A 9,640-nucleotide genomic window follows, 5' to 3' on the forward strand; every position below is an offset into this window, starting at 1 on the left:
ATTTCCATTTTTTATTTTTATTCAGCAAACAGTATTCATAAATACCGTTTGTCTAATTTTTTCTCATGTTTTAAACCATTATTGATGATATAATTCATATAATTGTCTCTGAAGTGTTTTTCAGCTCGTGGCTCTAGTGTAATGTTACTATTTTATATATTTGTGATTTTGAGGGTTTTTTCCACGGATTGTCCCTTTTCGGCTACCTTCATCGGTCACGTGATCATATTTGTCCGTGGTGGTTAGCGGGGGAGCTGGATAAACAGCTGCTTCTTTTACAACTTATTCGTTTGGAAAAACACGACAAGAATGGAAATCGGGACGGAGATCAGCAAGAAAATCAGAGTGAGTGACGTTACGTTGTGTGTTTGAGTGATTTTTCGGCGTTAAAGTCGCTGAAACAGACGTTGCTGGCTAATATTAGCCTGTTAGCCTGTTAGCTTAGTTTGTCATCAGTCGTGCAGAGTGGGAGCGAGGTTTCTGTTTACAAGGCCGACCAAGGCTAATATTACACTATCTGAGGAGTCAGCCAGCAGGCAGATTAACAGGCGTGCTAGCAGCTGTTTTTGTTAGATTTTAAGGTAAATTAGGTACTTTTTGCTACTGTATTATATCATTGTATTGTGTGCTGTGCTCCTGGTCTGTTGCAGGCTGCTATCAAGGGCAAGCTTCAGGAGCTCGGTGCCTATATCGGTAAGTTAATAAACTCACAACATTAGTGCTTATTATGAGCATTGACTGATACTTCAATCAAAACACGTCGCTGTTGTTAGCTCCCGATTCATTCGGGTTCAGGGGAAAGTTAAGGGAAACAAATATTGGTATTCAGCGACTGATTCTCCTTTTTTCACCACTTACACTTATGAAACAGTGTTAGACATCATGACAAGAAGCCTTAACGCAGTTTAAACCCAATGCCAGATTTGTGAAAGCTTTCATTTGTAAAAACTGAAAAAAGGGCGATTTCACGGATATTTCTCCATTCAGACCACATTGAACTAAGTCCAGATCAAAAATGACTACATTTAGACTAAATCTTAACAATAATAATAATAATCTAATCCAGATTTGACAAGTCTAATTTGGTGGTTTTTGATCTGGATCTATTATAATGTGGTCTTGATGGAGACGTATCAGTGAAATCGCACCTTTTTTGTGTTTTCACAAAGAGAATCAAGGTTTTACAAATCTGAAACTGGGTTTGAAAGGTAGAGTCAGTCATTCTGGAGAAACATTGTTGATATTTGAACCAAGCACTCAAACAAATACAGAAGCTCTGACCCTCAAATTCATGGACGCGCATTGCCGAGGCAAAAAGAGAAATATGGCGGAATCCAGAGCGATGCATCAGCTGTAGAGTCACTTCTGTTCCTCTCACACTTTATCACAAGAGAAGAAACAGTTTCGTCTCATGTGAGCACAACAGTCCATCCACACTCTCCGCCTCTCTGATGACTCCCCACTTGTCACTCCACCTGCGTTCAGTCCCTAATTCATAAATTAATTGAACACATGACTGAGGTTGGTTCAAACACTGCCACTATTCACATATCATATCATAATACTGAGGTTTGGAAGACATCACGCATTTAAGCCACAATTCAAAAAAGCAAGACTTTAGATAAGTTGTATTAGACACTGGTTTGTTATTACGATTTTAATAGTTAAGATTCCTTCATCCATCATCTCCCTCCCTCCAAAAAATACTGGAAAAAAACTGAAAGCTTTAACTTAACTGTTTGTCTAAATATATAATGACATTTTCTAAACCGTTAACATTCAGCATTCATGTAAATGTAGCTGCATTCACTGTCCTTAAACACATATTCACCTGTTGAGCAACATTAACACATAAAAATATGTGTGCTTACTGTAGTAACCTTACATTAGGTGTTACTTTAATGTCTGACATTAATATCACAAACACAATAACAACATCACTGTTGACTATAGTTAATGCAGCTCAGTTTGACACTAGAAACTCCGATTTATTTAGCTAACATTGAATGCACCTCACTGGCTGCTTGTTACAGAAGGAGGAAAACCTTAATTTTGTTGTATTTCTTAAGTGCATCATATCGTCACAACTTTATAATTAACTTAAACAAGTTGTTGCGTGAGTCATGACAGCATCCGTACCCGCTTTGCATGGGATGTGCAATGACAATAATAGTCACCCCCAAACCTTAGTTCTGGGCTACTGAGTTCCCTCACTTTACCTTGCTGTAATTGCAAACACTATTAACCCTAACATATACTAATATAAATTATCTGTCAGTTACATTCAGAAACAAGATATGAGGTACTGAGTATATTGTTGTGTCACACTGGATGTAGCTAGAATAACAGGAATTTATAAATTCCTGTTAAATAAATATATTTATTTAAAAAAAACAACCCAATAAAGGGAGACTTTCTCTCTTGGAGGCCGAACAGCAGGTGCTCGAGCCCCCTTTGAGGTCTATGTATGCACATTGCTAGTTCAGCGTCTCTGTCCACAGAAGCAGCCGGACAAACTGCCTTCACCAGCAGAAATTTACTGAACCAAAATGGTTTGCATGTCGGCTCCACAGGAAGAAAATGACAGTGTTTGTGTTTATTGATTCATTGATACAGTTAATAAGTTCAAAATACATATACAATGGATATTAATAATATTTAATATTTTGTCCACTCCATTAACATACATGAGGGGACGGCAAAATATTTGGAACACCATTCAATATAATAAACCCCAGTACACCACCCACAACAACTTCAATATAAACGTAAAGTAGAATTGTCACATTTCTGAAAATGTCAACAAAAACTGAACGTATAAGCCTCGTAAAAGTAGAATTCATGGCAGAGCTGTTGTATTGGAGGTGTTTCTAATGAAGTGGCCGGTGAATGTATGTGTAAGTGGTGAAAAAACAGAGAATCAGCTGCTAAATATCATTATTTATGTTTCCCTTAAGCCTGAATTGGAAGCTAACTTCAGCATCATAATTAAAACTGACATGGCGTTTCATCTTTTTAGATGAGGAGCTTCCTGACTACATCATGGTGATGGTGGCGAACAAGAAAACCTCTCAACAGATGGCTGACGACCTCTCCCTTTTCCTTGGAAACAACACTATCAAGTTTACAGCCTGGTATGACACAAAACAAAATGTCTTTTATGTCAAATCACATTTTCCACTCTCTTCTTCTTGTAGCGCCATCTGTCCTCAACACTTAAAATACAATTATTCTCAAGACTGCTCTAATCTGGTTTGTTGATTGATTTTTAGGCTGCAGGGCGTCCTGGAGAAGTTAAGATCTGTTGCAGTTGGTAAGTCTATCTCTACTGGACACATCCCTGGTATTCTTGCATTTTCCAATCTGCTGAAGGGGAAATTGTTTTATAATTATTGTCCCAGACGATCTCATGTTTTCTTCCTCTTCTTGTCTACGTGGTTGTTGAAGAGCCTGCATCTCTCAGACACCAGCTGCAGTCTGACAGTAGTACTGTGATGGGGAAGACTCCATCGTCAGTCAGTGAAGACAGCAGAGAAGAGTCAAAGGTGTTGACAGTGTCCAGCTCACGCTCTGATAGGACTGAAGCACGTGTGTCTAGTTCCGCTCATGAAAGCAGGTGACTAAAGCAGAAATGTCTTAATTCTGAATGTTTTTCCTTCCTTCACGTTTCATTGTCTAAGGCTCATGCCAACACTACACGAATGTAAAACACAAATATTCTGCTGCTTCTTATCAGGAGGGGGCCTATAGAGAAGAGTTCCTCTCGCCTTACCTCCACAGTTAAGCCCCTCATGGAGCCGCTCCCCTCAGAGGCCGTTATCGACATCAAACCAGAGATGGACGACGACCTCATCGCTGAGGACCCTGTAGAAATCAGCACCAACCCGGGACGATCGCGCGGGGCAGCTAGTAGACCAACAGCTGAAATCTACAGACCGTGTCAGAGCAGGTTTACATCGGTAAGCTCTGCAGACACGTGTCAGCCCACAGAAGGATCTTCTCACACCAGGCAACAGGACAGCAGAAGCAGCAGAACCTCTAGAAGTGGATCCAGTAAGGTAATGTTGACTGAGTGAAAGCGCTGCGGGTCTTCTGCTCAGAGCAGGATAATGTAACATTAATATTCTGTCTCCACCGTTCAGCAGGAGGAGTTTTCACGTAAACGTAAAGCACCAGTTGCGAGTTCAGTGGTGCGAGTGAATCGGGCGGCAGATGAGGACAGTGATGACGTTGAGGAGGACGATACAAGCTATGGAGGAAGAGGCCTGTCCAGCAGAGTGTCGCTTCCCTCCAAACCAGAACGCAAGTCAGTGTCAGCACCTCATATCATACTTTAAATAACTGTTTTGGTTATTGGGCTTTCTTAAAGTCTTCCTCTAGTCAAACTATGTTTTTCTTCTTGTTCCCTCACTTTGATGTTTGAGCTTCACTGTGCAGAAAGATGTGTGTGCAGAGTTTGACCCTAGAAGAAGTACCTATGAGTATGATTTGTGACATCACAACTACTTAAGAGCCAGTCATGGTCCAGTATGCAACTCACACGTGTGTGATGTGGAAACTTGAAGCCTCCAGTGCACAAACACTGAGAATGGACTTAACAATGAAGTAGGAGACATCTTGTGTCCAGCAGTTAAACCTCAAGATAAAAGATAAAGTATTTTTATATGTTTGAAGCAGATCTTTAACTGCTGTACTCAAAACTCAGGCCTTTTTTCCTCCAGTGGTGATAAACATGACATACAGTACCAGCCAAAACTAGACACAGTTTCTCATTCAAGTCAATGGGATGGCAGAAAAATATAAATATTTAAGAATACTCCAGTTTGTAGGATTTAACAGGATTGTAATTTCATTTGTTTCAGACCTTCTCTCCCACCAGCCAAGCAAGCTAACAGGAATCTGATACTGAAGGCCATCTCTGAGGCCCAGGACTCAATCACCAAAACTACAGCCTACCCGACAAGTATGTTGCACACCGCCGTGTTAGAAACATTATGTGGTTTTATTCTAGGCGGTCATCATCACTTTCTGATGTCGGCTGTTCCCCTCACAGTACCACAGAGGCAGACTGTTCCTGTTGCGCCTCGTACTCGCTTAGCCAGCAATGAGGAGATGACTGCAGCCATCCAGCTGGTCCAAGAACACCTCCATAGCCTGGCCCCCAGGGTGCGGACCTACACCTCTGCAGAGATACCTCCATCCAGATCTCTTGGTATGTACAAAGTTGAACCGCCGAACAACAACACCCAGCCACCCAAAGTATTACAGTTAACACACGACCTGTTTGTCACATAGATTTTGAATGTCCTTGCATAATCAATGTATGACAAGATATTTCACTATGTGCAGCGCTGACTAATGCTTTCCAATGATTTAACACCCAAAATAGTTAAGTTCTAGTGTTTCTTCAAGTGATAATTAAATTAGATATTTAGACTACAGGACAAAATTCAGTTTTTTATATTTTTTGTTATGTTTCCCATCAGCTCCAGCCAGATCTTTAGCTTCACGTCTTCAGTTGGACTTAGCAGAGAGCAATGATGGACGAGAACAGAGCGACTATGGTGAGTGTTTGATTTGTTTTGCTTCATTTTGTTTTTGTTGGGCAATTTCAGTAAAATGCTACATTATTTGTAGTTTGTTCTCCCAAACAAACGTTATCAATATCCCAGAAGATTCTTCAGTGATAACAACAAGATATCTGTGACCATATTTCTGTTTGTCTCTAGGTGTGGAGGTCGCCGCGAACAACGAGTCAAAGACATTCGATACCCGCTCCTTCATAATGAGTCGGCCACAACTGGAAGAACCTCAAATCAGAAGCCAGCAGCGTCTTCAAGCCAAAGATGAAGTCCTGCCTGCTTTACCACGCACCATCCAGGCCAGGTACACACAGATGTGCACTATACGAGTACATAAACTGAAGTGCGTGTCATTTGTCCTCACATATTTTGTTTTGTCCTCTCCTCACTGTGGATTTTCTCTACACTAGTAAGGAGAGAGTTGACTCTGGCAGCCCCAAGTTCATCGTGACATTAGACGGGGTACCGAGCCCGCTGGGGAACTTTGCAGAATGTGACATGGAGCTGGATGACGTGAGACCACCCACAAAGGTCACTGAGGCAACTGTTCATGTCAACAGGGAGTCTAAAGTTAGCGTCCTTCACAGACTACAAGGCGGAGTTACATCACTAGAAGGTACGGGGATAATACTGCAATAATGACAATATACCTTATTTAAATAGCATATTTCTAAACAGGGTTACAAAGTGCTTTAGTAAAGAGATAGTAAAAGTCTTGTTTTCTCCTTTTTTTAACAGAGGATGTGATGGATGTAGACATGGCAGAGGATGATGGCGCCCCGTTGAAGAAACAGAAAGTGATGGAGCGCTGCAAGTTCTGGCCAGTGTGTAAGAGTGGAGATGAGTGTCTGTACCATCACCCGACGACACAGTGCAAGTGAGTAGTTTTGTTGAACTGCAAAAACGACGGAGGAGTTTTCAATCGCTCAGCGCTGACTTATTAGTCGATATTCATGATTTAATGTGTTTTTGTTTTTTCCAAAGGACTTTTCCCAGCTGCAAGTTTGGGGATAAATGCCTTTTCGTCCATCCCAACTGTAAATATGACGCCAGGTGTACCAAACCAGAGTGTCCCTTCACTCATGTCAGCCGCAGAGGCCCAGCGGCTCCTCCGCCCCGGCCAGGTGCTCTCACTCTCATTACCTCCTGTGATTAACTCTGTTCTGCATGAAAAAATCTGCTAGGCTTTTTTTTTTTTATTCCTTTTTATATATTCTGTGTGAACATTTCAAACACAGAATAAAAGTGCAGTTAATCAGTAAGAGTTCATTCAGACTCCACAAAGAAAGTGTCTCCATGAACCCGGTTGTGTCTGTATTTTAGCCGTCATTGTAATTTCTTCAGGTTGGTGTTAAGATCTTCCAGTCTGTGTCTCTAACTTTTTGACTCTTTGTGTTTACAGCAGCGCAACCAATGCAAACCACTAGTGTGTGTCGCTTCTTCCCGGCGTGTAAGAAGATGGATTGTCCGTTTTATCATCCAAAGGTAAAACATCTGGAAGTATCTGGGAAGTGTTTCTTTTTTATGCACATAGGGTTTGGTAAAAGGGAACAGACTTCAGTTAAAATTAATTTCCACTCATGCTTTCATTGAGGACAGTATAAACAAGCCATGAAATGAAGTTTGATTTTTCTGAATTAATTTGTCTTTTCACAGCCTTGTCGCTTTGCGGGCCTCTGTAAACGATCTGGATGCACCTTTTACCACCCAAACACAGCTGTGCCTCCGAGACACGCTCTGAAATGGACAAAGACAAATAGCAGGTGAACAGAAGGGGGGAAATACAAAGTGAAATAATAATAATACCAAGTTTCTATATTGTTGGGAGCTGCTGTGATATACTGAGCAAGTAGAAAAAGAGGACTCAACCAATGTATGACAGAGAAGATTGTTAAAGTAATGTTTTAAATGTCATCATTACATCTGATTTGATCATGTACAGTATATAAGACATGTTAAGGCTGAAATGCATCTTTGTTATATTACTTTGCAGCCACTAATGGTTTTCTGTCTCTCTGTCTCGCAGCTAATAAAGTCCAGGGAGTCCGACTGAAGTCTGATGATGTGAAACTGTGGAAGATGCTCTGTAATGCTGTCTACGAACATTCATTTTTAGATTTAAATGTTTAATTCTCATTTCTGTTACTGTATTGTTTGGACCGGTTTTTAAGAAAAGTGTTTTGTAAGTTGTCAGGTTTTTGCTGATGTTCTGAGAACATTAAAATACATCATGATGATGAACTCAACGTTTATCTCCTCATTATTTGTCTTTTGTTCTTTGAAATGTAGCAGATGATAAAATGCAGAATATGGAAGTTCAAATATAAACAATGTACATTGAATGAAAAAGTTTTCATTCACCGTTAACATTTGGAAAAGAGGCAGTTGTTACCTACTGATAAACTATGAGATGCTGACACACAAATGAAGCCTTTTTTTTAATGAATATGCTGTATGATTGATGAGTTTTTATTCTACTAAAATGTGGAAGTCAGAGCTTAAAGTTCTCAAAGGCATCATGTCTGATTTCAGGTATAGAGCAGATTTAAATTCATATAATACTTAATTCAATACATTGTACACATTTCAGGCTCACAAATCTTTTCTTGCTTTAATTCCTGGTAAGTTAAGAAATTTATTAACAACTATTAAAATACAGTATCCAAACTTACTTTTCCACACCTGACAATTATATATCACATCAGGGTCACTATGTAGCATTTTCTTACATTTTTTCCATTTGTATCTTCCATATTGTGAAGGTTTGAGTGTGTGTGTCTCTCTGTAATCAAGATCAAGGTGTAAATGTGGGTTTTTTTCAATATTGTGTCTAATTTGTGGGATTTTTGTAATATAAGATGATTACAGAACTGTAAGTGAGTCTTTGGGAGGTAGTTAGATAGCCTTAGTTGGTGTTTCCTGCAAAGTGATATTTGAGAAGACTTGAAAGAACAGAAGGTATTCTCTTTACCTCACTTTATTAAAAGGTAAACATAATACATTTATGTTCAAAATGAAAACACAAGCATTAATTCATTTGTAGATTTCTCTGTGTAGCTACTCAAGACGGGCTGATGAAGGTAAACAGTTCAAACAGGCGAATCAGCACATTACAGATGCAGTAAATTATTATTCATATTATTCAAATTCACATAAACACATCAGCACATTTTAGTCAAGTTATCTCATAGTTTGAAGCTGCTCAGTCTTCATCACTGCAGCTGCAGTTTTGCTTCTCTCTCTTTTTTTAAGGCTTCAAAACTTCTTTATTGGACATTCTGAACATACAGACATTCAGCTTTAGATATTGTACAGTTTAAGATTTCAATGCTTGAAAATGGTAAATATCAATCAAATAAAATATGAGAAGGTTACAGATTGGGATATAATACATATATATTTGTAATAAATAAATGAATAAAAATCTAAACACAATAAACAAACAATAACATCGGTAAGTCAATATAACTTAATCAGGGGTTACAGAAGATAAGTCATTGAAGTACAGCAGCGTATATTCACTTTTTTTGTTCTTCATAAGAGTTAATGTATCTATGTACCATCCTCAAGTGTAAGATTTGTCATGTAACTCAAAGGTTTATTATTTGTTTAGAATTTAGTAATAATGTTTTTGGCGTAATTGTAGATATAGAAAGTCCAGTCTTATTATTAAAAAAACTTTTCTATGTGTTACTAGGGGCAGTAACAAAACATATACATAACTGTTTCTGGCTCATCGCCACAAATGGTCACACTTCACATCTATGTCAATAAATCTGGAAATTATTACGTTACATGGGTAAATGTGATGTAAGATTTTAAAATGAACTTCTCCAACCTTGTTTGAAATACAGAATTGTAAACATGTTTGTTCCAGTTTATGTTATCTACTTGTGAATTCCAACAAGATTTTCTTTTGGGTGAAATTTTATTATAATTTGATTTTCTTATGTGTTTGTTTGTACATTTTATGTCTGTTAATTTTATCCCACCAACTTTTAAGCAACTTGGACATGAATATTTTGATAACCTATTGACATTTCATTAAGTCAATTATA

General features: G+C 38.8%; 1 protein-coding gene across 3 annotated transcripts; it reads left to right on the plus strand.

Annotated features, from left to right (window-relative positions):
- Window positions 1–200: 200 nt before the first annotated feature.
- Window positions 201–7,828, plus strand: zc3h14 (zinc finger CCCH-type containing 14). Of its 3 annotated transcripts, none has more exons than XM_067572398.1 (17): window positions 201–345; window positions 651–693; window positions 3,020–3,134; window positions 3,273–3,313; window positions 3,448–3,616; window positions 3,737–4,058; window positions 4,143–4,306; window positions 4,863–4,963; window positions 5,054–5,212; window positions 5,487–5,564; window positions 5,730–5,886; window positions 5,993–6,198; window positions 6,321–6,459; window positions 6,567–6,706; window positions 6,985–7,067; window positions 7,239–7,345; window positions 7,609–7,828. In XM_067572398.1, exons 1-17 carry the CDS (start codon window positions 310–312, stop codon window positions 7,610–7,612), a joined length of 2,064 nt encoding a protein of 687 aa, XP_067428499.1. In that variant the 5' UTR covers window positions 201–309; the 3' UTR covers window positions 7,613–7,828. The 3 variants fall into 3 exon arrangements, with proteins under 3 accessions (XP_067428499.1, XP_067428501.1, XP_067428500.1); XM_067572400.1 differs by having other exon boundaries at window positions 6,988–7,067; XM_067572399.1 differs by having other exon boundaries at window positions 4,146–4,306.
- The last annotated feature ends 1,812 nt before the right edge of the window (window positions 7,829–9,640 follow it).

Source organism: Thunnus thynnus, chromosome 18, assembly GCF_963924715.1.
Source record: "Thunnus thynnus chromosome 18, fThuThy2.1, whole genome shotgun sequence".
In the NCBI taxonomy this organism is placed as follows: Eukaryota; Metazoa; Chordata; class Actinopteri; order Scombriformes; family Scombridae; genus Thunnus; species Thunnus thynnus.